Here is a 12,989-nt window from a genome sequence, read left to right as displayed (position 1 = left end):
TCTCCCCTCATCTTCTCACTGACCCCTGACTCAGAAGGGGCTGGTGGGAGCTACCCAAGTGTCCTGGTGTGGCTGTCCTTCCTTCATCTAGCATTGGGTTTTTCCTGCACCTTCACAGCCCCCCTGAAGGGGTAGAAGTGGCTGTCCCTCACTGCCCCTGGAGCGACACGTTTCCCCAGTGACTGGCTTCTGAGCCTCAGAAAGCCCTTGACTGGAAACATGGGGGCTCCTACCTCCACAATGAAATGTGTTGAGTCCCCAACACACACACTTTTTGAGATGTTCTGCTCTTTGATTTTAATGTTTCAGCTTTCAGTGGAGACTGTATGAGAAAATGTTTGTCCACTATAAAGGAAACAATGCAGGGGAGGGAGGAAAAGCTGGTGATCTTGGCCTTAGCTTTGCAGTAAGGACTTTGGTGACCTGACAGCTGTGTGTGCACAAAGAAGTGGACACACTGGTACATGGCTTCTGATTTTATTTTATTTTTGGTGTCCCAAAGAAAGCCAGGAATTAAAGTATCCATGAACAGCACAGAGGAGGAGTTACCTGTGAGGAGTTTGTCCTTTTGGTTTTCTCACAGTGCTGGGGGTTAACCTGATTTTAAATGTTGGTTTAACATTTTGGAGTGCTGTACAAGCTGATATAACATGCCCGAGGACAGTGTGGCCTAGGGGCCTCTATCTCTTGTGATTCTCTTCTGTGAGAACATCTGTGGCTGAAGGTACCCGTAGGTTACAGAATTACGCTCATTTTCTGTCTTTGGGTTTTTGTGGGGGTGGTGTGTGTTTGTCTGTGTCTGTCTGTCTGTCCATCGGTCTATCCGTCATTCCCTGTTCCTAGCTTTCATCAGACTCTCAAATCAGCATTTCTGTATGCCTGGCTCAGAGCATGCAGTGAGGAATGGAAATACTTTGGCCCATGCTGTCATGAAGGGTCCATCTGGGAAGAAGTATAACATTAGAGAAGGTCACCAGGAAAGAATGCATGATGACAGAGAAGGGCACAACTCTGTGGAGGACGGTGGGCAGGTTTCAGTGACCGGCTGGCCGGTACTCAGCGACTCTTTACTGCAGAGAGGCCTGAATGGGATGAAGAGGCAGCATGAAAAAGTGTTCTAGCCAGAGGCCCACATGTGGAGAAACCCCTGCAGGAAGGACATGGCGTGGTCATGAACCAGAGTGGCCAGATGGTGTGGTGGGTGTGAGCTGCTCAGTTGGTAGTGTGGCTGCACAGGGCCTCTGAGTCGTGTTCACCCCCTAGGTGTACACAACTGAAATGTGGAACTGGGGGGAGCATTTTCAATAGTGACAGGGTCCAAGCCCTGCTCTGAGAATCACACAAGGAGCTGGGTGAGGGTTCCCTTCCTGTGGGAACAGGAACAGCTGAGGATGCTGGTTCTGTGCTGCACAGACCCATAATGGCAAGCCTGGATGAAGAGGACAGGGCTGTCACAGTTGGTCAGGCCCCTGCTTATGTGACCCTGTGGCCACTGAGAATGCTGTAGCAGGGCTAGGCTCTGGGGTAAGATGGCAGATGGGATTGGACATGCCGAGATGCAGATGACTTTGAAAAGTCACATAGAAATGTTCAGTGCACAACACAGCGACCTGGAGATGCTCAGGGAAGGACCTTGTTCGTGAGTGACAAGCAGGGGTGGAGGTGCTGGTAGATTCTCAGCTTCCCTTCCCTGGGGTCGGGGGGGGGGGGGGGGGCGGGGGGGGGGCGGCGAACTTACTGCCCCACTGCACTGCTGCTTAGCAGCCCTGGTCCTGCCCTTTACCCTTTGAACCCATTTGTTTCAGGAACAAGTACCTGCTGCTCAACAATCAGGAGCTAAATGAACTCAGTGCCATCTCTCTGAAAGCCAACATCCCTGAGGTGGAAGCTGTCCTCAACACTGACAGGTGATCCTGGTGGGGAACAGCTGTAGGTACAGGCTCGCAGGAGGGCACACACAGGTGTGCATACTTGCCCTTTCTCAGGCGTAGCTACCGTGCCCCACTGGCTTTATGTGCTAAATACTCACATCTCCGGTATTTCCTAACCGAATATCACAGCAGCTCTCAGAAGGAAGTGCCATCTTCATCTTCCTCTCTGTATGTATCAAGCAGCCCCCTGCCAAAGGTCAGCTGTACTCTGTCCCTCCACCTTGTCCCATGCAAACGTCCCCTTTGCTGATATCTTCATCCCCTGCCCAGTGACAGCTGTGCTAAGCAGGGTAAGCAGATTCTTTACCCCCTGCCAAGAATCAAGTCCTGTGTGCTGGCTATGTCTACCTCATCTTTGGGAACAACACAGTGACATGCCAGGCTCACAGGAACTTAATGAAGTGTGGATCTTATCCAGCAACCAGAGCCATAACTCCCACTGCCCTGATAAGGTGGACACAGCGCCGCCCCGGTGTCCTCAGGGGATGGAGTGGAGCTGCTGTGTGAAGAGAGAGTTTAAGGGCCCAGACACCTGCCACCATGACAGGCCTAGTCCTTTCCTTACCTACTGCCTTTGCCTCGTAGACAAGGAACTGAGGCCTGGAAGCCCACAGCTCAGCTGGAACTAACCCTGGAGCAGGAAAAGAACTCTGGGCCCTGCCCAATTGGCACAGACTTGTTCCATCTGGCATACTCTGCTGTGGCCTGGATTAAATTCACTTGTGATATAAATGGCCCTTCCTCTGGCTGTTCTGAGTCACATCTGGCCCTGGATGTGCCTCTGCCTCCTGCCAGCCAGTGTGAGAAGAGAAAACTGGCTTAAGATGCAATAGAAATGCACTTGGCTGTTGAGTTGATAGCTGCACAGTCTCGGAGGTCCTGGCACAAGGTGGAGAGCAACAGAGCATCCATCTCCACCAGCACAGGAGCCTAGCTCAGTGGTCCCCAGCAGCCGTTGGGATCTGTCACCAGTGCTCTATCCCTTTGATTTCAGGAGTTTGGTGTGTGATGGCAAGAGGGGCTTACTAACGCGGCTGCTGCAGGTCATGAAGAAGGAGCCAGCAGAGTCTTCATTCAGGTGAGTCTGTGGACAGGGCACTTCTTAGGGGCCCAGGAGCCAGGGCTTTCCCAGTTGCTTCGTCTCTAGCATCTACTCCTTAAGAGTGGTCACCATGGGGGAAGTTGGCTTCATTGCCACTGGCTCCGTGTGACTCAGCTGGTAAGTGTATGTACCCCTGTCACATACCAGCAGGGTATGTCAGGAGGTGACTGAGCAGTCATCAGGCTAGCACTAGAGAGGTGGGACAAAAATGGGATCAGGCCCTGCCTGTGTGACGTTTCCTGGGCTCGTAGGAAATAAGCATGAAAAGAAAGAAACCCTCAGCGCAGCATGGGAAGAAACAGAGCCAGGAGTTGCCCCAGGAGCCATCTGCTAGGTGACCAGGCACCCAGGAAGAGGCTGCAGAGTTCCTAGCCACTTGGAGAAAGTTGTGAAGGCTGCAGACAGGAGGGATTCCATCAGGCCTGGGTGCAAGGCTCTGTCCCTACAGGGTCTCTGTCACCTCAGCCTTGCCTGTGTAGACCTTCCCTCGTGAAGCCCAGCTGAGCCGTGTGGACTACTCCGTGTCTGCTCTCTCTTCTCTAGGCCAGCTCAGTGCATATAAGCTCAGGGGCTTGTCCACACATGCCCTGCTGCTGGCCACACACCTCCCTGGCTCCCAAGTTCCTGTCTTTCCAGTCTTCTGAGAGAGTTTTCACACGGAACTTAACTAGCGATCACTCTTTGAGCCTGGATGCCTCAACTGCCTATGCCATACAAACTCTCTGGTACAGCCATGTGAAAGACTGGTCCCTGCTGAGCTGTGAGCGCCATGATAGGAGGACAGCCATTGTCTTACTCACTACTCTGTCCTCAAGACCTAGGGATGGGGTCGAGGACTGGAAAATGTTCAGTAAATGTCAGATACTTGGCTGTGAACAACTCCAACCCTGGGGGATGGACCCTCAATCAGGAGAGGGCAGCCAAAGCCACCCAGGTCAGGGGTCAACATTTGGGTCACAGGTTTTGGCAAGCCCGGGCTGTGGAAAGTTTCCTCCGAGGGACCACCTCCTATGCAGACCAGATGTTCCTGCTGAAGCGAGGCCTTCTGGAGGTATGGCTGAGGAACCGGGGTGTCAGGTAGCCGTCCTCCCCAGCCCCTCGTGTCGATTTCTCATCCTGAGCCTTAAGTAGTTTGGTCAGGAACAGAACAGGTCTGGGTGTTCCGAGTGCATGTTGCTGTGGTGTTTGCCCTGAGCTGCCAGCTGTGGGCTCCAGCTGTGGGCTCCAGCTGTGGGCTCCAGCTGTGGGCTCCTGTAGGTACTGACAGGTGACTGAAGGACTCAGAGGTATTCATGCAGGAGTGTAGACTATAGAGTTACCCAGCAAGGCCTTTGACCCAGAGAATAATTTGGTATTGACTAAAAGTTAATATTCCCGTTTTGATCACTGGCCTGCAGAAAAAGCAAATTCAAAAGGGAGTAAATGGCCGAGTTATATAATTGGTTTTTTAAAAAATTACTATGAACAAGAAACTGACCTATGAATTGTAAAGGAAAATAACTGCCCAATCAGTATAAGTCCGAGAAAATGAGTTGAGCTTGGTGGAAAGACCAGCACTTCATAAGCGGATGCAGTATTTTTACAAGTTCAAGGCCAGATCCTGTGTCTCAAAAAAACAAAACAAAAAAACAAAAAAACAAAACAAAAAAAAAAATGAAAAGAAGGAAGAAAGGGGAAGGACGGGAGAATAACCAGAAAACAAAAATGGAAAATATTAGAAACAGGAGTTAAATTGGCTTATTTTTCTTGGTAAATATTTATTGATTTTTCTGTTTTTAACAGTTTCATTGATAAACACAAAGACAGATCTTAGGGTCAAGATGTGTATGCTGCCCTTAAATTCTGTCCTTCACTTACTTACGTGGCCCTAGTGCTTGAACAGCAGTCCTGGTTAGATCTGGAGACAGAGAACTCTGGCCATGTAGGTGGCTGCAGAGCAGGTCAGAGGCTTCACCTGTAAGCCCTGGCAAAGAGAACCCTACATACCCACCCAGTGTCCCCTACTGAGGTCACTTACCTGGCTCACTCTTGGAGCCACCAAGTGTCCCCAGCAAAGAACCTAGACAAAGTTGCAGATCCCATCTACCTGGATGCTTGCTTGAAGCAAGCGAGTGATCTGCGCTCCAGACCAGGCCTGAGTGGCAAACAGGTAGAGTCAGCCCCATCCACACCCTCACCCTGTCCCCTGCTCACCCCAGCACATCTTATACTGCATTGTGGACAGCGAGTGCAAGTCAAGGGATGTACTCCAGAGCTACTTTGACCTCCTGGGAGAGCTAATGAAGTTCAACGTCGATGCATTCAAGAGATTCAATAAATACATCAACACTGATGCAAAGGTAAGGCTCACCCAGGCCTCCATGGTGTTTGCTGCAGCATCAGTTATCTGTGAAACTTGACCTGCCCATCTTCAGGTGTGGTTACACAGTTGAAAGAGTCTAGAATCCAAAGGGCAGTCAGCAAACCTTCACTGCACGTACTGTGTGTCACGTTTTGAGCCAGACCCTAAGAATATTGGGATGAGAACTTTGGCTGGGTTACAGCATCCTAGCAGCCCAGCAGGAAGATCAGGCCACTTAGTGTGTCTTGTCAGCAGAGTAGTGGAGCTGGGGTAGATCAGTGGTGCCCTGGCCAGCAGCCCCCGCCAGTGAGCACCATCTCTGCTCCAGTTCCAGGTGTTCCTGAAACAGATCAACAGCTCACTGGTGGACTCCAACATGCTGGTGCGCTGTGTCACTCTGTCACTGGACCGATTTGAAAACCAGGTGGACATGAAAGGTGAGGCAGCCAAGGAGCCAAGGCCAGTGGGTGCAGTTGCCGCCAGATACCTGGTCTCAAGCCAGGAACTGCTGAGTTACTTGCCCAGGTATCTGTGTGCCTGGGGTCCAGAGGTGCCCTTGGCTGCGTTGCTCGGCTGTGTTGACTTCTCCACTGATTGTGCTTCCTGTAATGAACGAGTACAACATCTTAGTAAAGGAAAAAGCCATCTTCTGGACTGACTGCTAGCAACGTGCAGGGTCCCTTCATTCTGTTTTCTTGTGCAAGATTGTAGTATTTGGCTGTGGTGGGTGGGTGTCAGGTGTCATCTAGAATTGTGTGTAGCTACACATATGTGTGTTCCCATGTGCTATTTGCCCTAGGAGGTCTGTGGCACCAAGCAGTTTCTCACAAGTTTATGAATACTTCCAAAAAAGGACAGTGCCCCTCATCATTGTCATTGGTAGTGAAAAAATCCTGGTCATGGCTAAATTAGACCGTTTACCTCCTATTTCTTCTCTGAAGGGTCTGTTTTAGGAGATTGGTCACATAGAATTTAGTGTAATCAGGTATTGATCACCTTCCCAATAGTATGGAAGGTCCTTTGCTCAGCACTCTTTGCATATGGACATAGACATGTGAGAGCTGTGGTAAACCAGTCGGTCACATTAGGAGCTCTGGAAAGTGATTTGAATTTGACTTTCTTTGTGTGTGTGTGTGTGATTTATGTATGTGTAGGTATGTGCACATGTGTGTGTACACGTGGAGGCCAGAGGTTCTCTTTTTCCTCCTTTTGTTTTTGAACAGTCTCCCACTGAACCTGGAGCTCATGGATTCGGCTAGGCTGGCCAGCCAGTGAGCCTCAGAGATCTGCCTGTGTCTGTGTCCCCAGCTCCGGGGTTTTAGGTGTATGCTGCCACACTGGGTTTTTACATGGGTTCTGGGAATCCAAGCTTTGAACCTCGTGCTTACATAACAACTTTACCATTGGGCCATTTCCCCAGGCTTCCTGTGTCCTAGAACTCACTCTGTAGACCAGGCTAACCTCGAACTCACAGAGATCTGCCTGCCTCTGCCTCCTGAGTGCTGGGGTTAAAGGTGTACGCCACCACTGCCCGGCTTTTGCTATGTTTCTTAATGATCATTATCCCCCTGTCTTCCTGAGGAGGAACATACATAGGAGCTGGAGCTGGTGCCAAGCTGGGAGGGGGCCATAGGAGGACCACTTTCTGAGCATGGTTCTGAAGCACCAGTGGAGTCTCTGAGATTTGGTTTAGCCTGATAACCAAACAGTTGGAGATTGATCCTGTTCTTGCAGCTTTTAATAAAGAGTTAGGTTTTTGTATTGATTTGCTTTTAATTATGTGTTTGTATGTTTCTTGTCAGACTATCTTTGGACTACCATCCCACAAATAATGACCCAAGACTTATTATTAATTATGAAAGCTTAGCCTTAGCTTAGATTTTTTTCCCAACTAGCTCTTACAACTTAATTAACCCATATTTTTTAAATCTACATTCTGCCTTGTAGCTCGGTTACCTCTTCTTTGTACGGCACATTCGACTTGCTCCAAGTCTCCTGTCAAAATCGCCTGCCTAGATTCCTTCTCCCAGTTTCTCTCTCTGCCCGGAAGTCCTACCTATTCTCTTTTGCCTAGCTATTGGCCATTTAGCTCTTTATTAAACCAATTAGAAGGCACCGTAGGCAGAGATACATCTTTACAGTGTAAACAAATATTCCACAACATTCCCTCCTTTTTGTCTAATTAAAAAGGAAAGGTTTTAACCCTAACATAGTAAAACTATATACAATAAGAACAATTATCAGGTAAGAATTACATTCACAATGTCCAGTCCTTTTGCATTTGGCAAATTTAGAGAAAGTACTGTATTATCTATCCTGTCTTAGTGAGTCTGAAGTTTTGTACCTAAACCACTTCTATTATAACTTGTATTACCATCCTAAAAATACCTTTTTAGTCCTTAAAACATCTTAGGTAAACAATTTAAGCTTTTATGTCTCTCAACCTTATGCCCTTTACATCTCTTTTGTGAATGTCTTTTCTGAATTTGATAACAAGGAAAACTGTAACTATAACTATCTAGGTTTCAACTCCATCAAAGACCCAAGAAGTATGTAATATTACCTGAATAAACAGAAAGTGCAGAGCAAGCAACTTCCAAAACTCTAGAAATGACAGAGACATCTGGCTGCCTGGACAGTCACCCAGGGTTCCTCTGCAACATTGGGGAATCCATCTTTGGCCTACAGACAGACTTTTCTGTGAAGCAGGAATGTTGAAGGACTGTCCTGCCTTGTCTTGGCAAAGTTCAACAAAGTTCTTCTGTGTCTTGCTTGTCCAATTTGGACAGCATACTGTCAGTAGTTGAGGCAAGGGCAGTTTCTTGCCCAGTGGCTAACTTTGCCACAAGAAAAATAAACTCTATATGGAGGTTCTTTAATGCCCATCATTCTAATTTGAAGTAAATTGGTAGTGCCAGGATCAGACATGACTCACTGTCATGAAAAGCCTTAGGTTATTAAAACATCTTAAATGCTATATTATGTAGGTCTCTGAAGTGTTTGAAGACCACCTATCTATCTAAAATATATGTCTGTTTAACCTTGAAAATATACCTAACATGACTACAAGTTTGATTATGATAGATGACTAACTACTAAGCTGTATTTCTTAATTATATATTACATTTTTAGAGTAACATAAGTACAGTACCTTAAACAAGAGTAAAAACATATATACAATATAACAAAAATAACCTTAAATTTGTATCAATATACAAAAAAATATCTTAAACAAGAATAGAAACAGTATATTCTAACAAAAATAACCTCAAATTTGTATCAACATACAAAAATACATACCAGGTAAAGTATTTGAGATTAATAGTTGCATTTTAGTTTAAAGTAGATTCAATAATCTACCCTTTTATCCTATCCTTTTCATATCTCCCTTTTTCCTTTTCAGAATGAGATCCCTGAATCTAATCTCCTTTGCTCAGCTTTCTCCCTGACCATGACCAACAACAACTTGTAACCAACCCCCCTAAATGATGATAAACTTCCCTAATCCATTGAACGACCAAAAACCATTCACCCTACCTTTTGGGAATGTGAGCATCTTATTCTCTAGACTGCTTCCATTTGTCTGGGGACAATTGCATCTCTAGGGGACCCTGAGAAAATTGGGACAATGGTCAAATCCTGGGAGAGCTAGCTAACTAAATTTGTTTAGTCTCTGTGTGATGGGAGAGTATAGAGCTTATCTGAAGTCTTGGCTGGAGTAGTCTGTGAGGCTAGACCATCTCAGCTAGCAGCTTTGAAGTTCTGGATGCAGAATTTTGAGGAAACTGCAACAGAGGCATTCTGAGAGGCTGGATCACCTGGGCTACTTGTTTTTATTGGTATCTGATCTCTCCCCCCCCCCCCCGCCCCCGAAAACACAGACTTCAAGGTAACATATATATCTATTAACACAAGTATGGAGTGTGCAATTTGCACAAGTCAGCTAAAGATGGGGGTTTTTTTTGTTCTATATTTAAGCAGGTAAAAGGCATCTGTTAACTTTATAAGTCTGTTTGGACTATATAACAAACTGTTATATAAATCTCTATCCATGCCATATGAAAGGATGGCATGTAATAGTAAGTTATGAGAACTCTGTAGCCAACAAGATTTGTCATGTCTCATCCAGTCTCAGAGCTGTTCCCATAATAGAGGGATCAGCATATACATTATCTGTCCTATAGTCTTTCTTGGTTTCTTTCTTTATGTCTGTAGCCAAGAATTTCAGGAGGTCTCCCCTGATTAAATCTGGTCTTTATCAATTTTGAAGAAATCCATAACTTTTTGTTTCCTATGGAAACAAGCAGAACTTTTCCCCCAACACAACATACTTTCTGACTTTCATTCTAAAGTTAAGGTATTCTTAAAATATATATGTTGGTTTAAGTTAGCAATTTCCATAATCTAATGTCTCTCAGCAACTATTGTTTTTTGTTCATTAGCATTTAAAAAATTTAAAGTCAACAAAATACCATACAGGATCCAGACACCTTAAGTATATTCCATCTTTATGTGGCTTTTTCCTTTTATATTACTTTACTCTCTCTTTAAGAACTTTATTATTTTTAGACTATTTTGTTGTAGAATATTTAACTATGTAAAGATGTGTTACATTTGTTTATGCTGCAGAACATTAAACTGTGTAAAGGTGTGTTAACTTGTTTTTGCTGCATTTGTTTTATTATGCAAAGATGTGTTGCATTTGTTCACCTTACCTGCCTAAGGTATCTTTTTTTGTTTAATAAAAAGCTAAATGGCTAATAGCTAGGAAGGAGAGGGATAGGCGGGGTTGGCGGGCAAAGAGAATAAGTGGGAGAAATCTAGGCGAAGGAGAGGAGAGGAAGGAGATGAGAATGATGACGGAGAAAGAGAGAAACACACCCAGGGCCAGAAGCCAGGCCTCTGCCAGACAGACACAAGAAGCAGGAAAATAAGACATGCAGAAAGAAAGGTCAAAAGCCCCGAGGTAAAACGTAGATCAAAAGAAACAGGATAATTTAAGTTATAAGAGATAGCAAGAAATAAGAGCTAAGATAAGGCCAAACATTCACAACTAATAAGAAGTCTCCGTAGCTTGATTTGGGATCTGGTTGGTGGCCCAAAAGAAAGCCTGCTACACTATTTTCTCTGACTGTCTGTACCCCTTCTCTTTCTTCAGCATCTAAGCACATTTTTAAGCATACTGTATCTGTTCAGAAGTATTCTCAGTCTGGACATGACTTTTTGCTCATCTACAGCCTTCTCTGAGTTAGCTAAACTTTAAACTGCTAAGCAGTGGCCAGGCCCTCCCCTGCATTTCTTCACTTAGCACATGGCCTCAGGTCGGTGAGAGCAAAGCTCATGCCTGTGGCCCCATCTGTCTGCCCCAGCTCCAGTAGGCCCTTGGACCTAGTCTGTCTGCCCCAGCTCCAGTAGGCCCTTGGACCTAGTCTGTCTGCCTCAGCTCCTGTAAGCACTTGGACCTAGTCTGTCTGCCCCAGCTCCTGTAAGCACTTGGACCTAGTCTGTCTGCCCCAGCTCCTGTAAGCACTTGGACCTAGTCTTTCTGCCCCAGCTCCTGTAAGCCCTTGGACCTAGTCTGTCTGCCCCAGCTCCTGTAGGCCCTTGGACCTAGTCTCCTGCCACTAAGCAGCACTCCACCTGCTGCTCATAAACCCCATTCAAGTGCTTGTAGCAGGGCTTCTGTAGGCCTCAAGCACCAAGCCTACTTGAAACACTTTTTTCTTCAGCTTTCTCAGGCCCTGTGTGGGTTTACATGCTACGAGTTGGGCACCAAATGTAGTAAGCTTTCTTGTCAGACTATCTTTGAACCACCATCCTGCAAATAATGACCCGGAGACTTATTAATTATGAAAGCTTGGCCTTAGCATAGTTTTTTTCCAACTTAATTTCTTACAACTTAATTAACCCATATTTTTTTAATCTACATTCTGCCTCATGGCTTGGTTACCTCTTCTTTGTACGGCACATTCAGCTTGCTCCGAGTCTGCTGGCAAAAATCATGTGCCTAGATTCCTCCTCCCAGTTTCTCTGCTTGGAAGTCCTGCCTATTCTCTCCTGCCTAGCTATTGGCCATTTAGCTCTTTATTAAACCATTCAGAAGGCACTGTAGGCAGAGGTGCATCTTTAAGTGTAAACAAATATTTTGCAGTGTGTCTATGTGTGGGTATGTGCATGTATGTGCAGGAGTAGGCAGAGGCCAGAAGGTGTTGGATACCCTGGAGCTGGAGTTATAGGTGGTTGTGAGCCACCACTGTAGGTCCTGTGCAAGAGCAGCAAGTGCTCTCAACTGCTAAGCTATCTCTCCAGCCCCTGACATAATTGTTTTGGTGGTGAGAGACCACCAGCTACAGAGTCAGGACCAAAGTGTGCTTAACCAGTGGCGTGGGTGACCCGCCGCTGGATGCCCCTGCTACTACACCTCTGCTTCCCTCCATAGTGGCTGAGGTCCTATCCGAGTGCCGCCTGCTCGCCTACATATCCCAGGTGCCCACGCAGATGTCCTTCCTTTTCCGTCTCATCAATATCATCCATGTACAGACACTAACCCAGGTGAGACGTCTCAGCCAGTGAGCAGTCAGGTAGGGCAGACTGGAGAGTATCTCTCTTGTGTGTGCCCCCTCCCTCTAGAAATGTAGTTCTTCTAGGGTATTGCCCAGTGCCCCAGTTTACAGGAGAACTAAGACCAGATGTCAACTAAGTCACAGAGTCAGTTGGGGCACAGATGATATTGACATTGCATTCTTCTGACTCCGAGCCAGTGTTCTTCCCCATGTACCCTACCCCTACCTTCTGGCTACACTGGGCTGTGGAATTGGACCTGAGGTTGCCCCAACTCCTTCTCTAACTGGCAGTCTTCTCTTCTCCCAGCCTCACACCCACTTTTCTTAGATGAGAGTCATCTGGGACCTCAGAGCAGTGGTTCTTTTGTTACGTCTGCCAAACATGTTTTGAGGCTAGGCCTGGGGCTAGGGATGCTTGGTGAACAAGATGGACATGGACTGAAACTCTGATTCTTTCTGAAGCTCACGTCCAAGTGCAGCATTAAAAATTCTAAAGTGAAATCAGTGCACCTAGCCTATGCACCCAGCCCAGTAGGGGATGGGAGCTTCTGGAAGAAGTCATACCTGAACCAAGATGTAGACAAGGACCAATGCTAATATTAGTGTGGATGGTGGTAGTTGGGTATGGGGAGCAGGAAGGTGCCCCTGGATTGTGCCAGCCCCCTGTGTAGGCCTAAGATCCCCTCCTCCCTGCCCAGTGGCATCCTGAGGCTGCTGACATGCACCCAGCCTGCTGCCTTTGGCCTTGCAGGAGAATGTCAGCTGCCTCAACACCAGCCTAGTGATCCTGATGCTGGCCCGGCGGAAAGAGCGGCTGCCCCTGTACCTGCGGCTACTCCAGCGGATGGAGCACAGCAAGAAATACCCTGGCTTCCTGCTCAACAACTTCCACAACCTGCTGCGCTTTTGGCAGCAGCATTACCTGCACAAGGACAAGGACAGCACCTGCCTGGAGAACGTGAGTGCCCCACCCCTGAGGGGGTGGTGGGAGGACGGTGGATGGGAACCCAAGGCCACTCAGGGCACTCAGGTTGCCCCTCTGTGGACAGGCT

At 47.0% G+C, this 12,989-nt stretch overlaps 1 protein-coding gene across 2 annotated transcripts in view; it reads left to right on the top strand.

Annotated features, from left to right (window-relative positions):
- Trpc4ap (transient receptor potential cation channel subfamily C member 4 associated protein) overlaps nucleotides 1-12,989 on the top strand; it is a 75,090-nt gene that overhangs the window by 61,163 nt on the left and 938 nt on the right. For both annotated transcript variants that reach the window (XM_059261727.1, XM_059261728.1), the window contains exons 12-18: nucleotides 1,806-1,907; nucleotides 2,926-3,009; nucleotides 3,994-4,084; nucleotides 5,232-5,372; nucleotides 5,703-5,811; nucleotides 11,814-11,926; nucleotides 12,689-12,895. In XM_059261727.1, the coding sequence (XP_059117710.1) occupies nucleotides 1,806-1,907; nucleotides 2,926-3,009; nucleotides 3,994-4,084; nucleotides 5,232-5,372; nucleotides 5,703-5,811; nucleotides 11,814-11,926; nucleotides 12,689-12,895 (847 nt within the window). The remainder of the gene's footprint in view (nucleotides 1-1,805; nucleotides 1,908-2,925; nucleotides 3,010-3,993; nucleotides 4,085-5,231; nucleotides 5,373-5,702; nucleotides 5,812-11,813; nucleotides 11,927-12,688; nucleotides 12,896-12,989) is intronic.

This window comes from Peromyscus eremicus, chromosome 4 (genome assembly GCF_949786415.1).
Source record: "Peromyscus eremicus chromosome 4, PerEre_H2_v1, whole genome shotgun sequence".
In the NCBI taxonomy this organism is placed as follows: Eukaryota; Metazoa; Chordata; class Mammalia; order Rodentia; family Cricetidae; genus Peromyscus; species Peromyscus eremicus.
The sequence above is the reverse complement of the archived record's forward strand: the minus strand, read 5'-3'. Positions and strand labels throughout refer to the sequence as shown.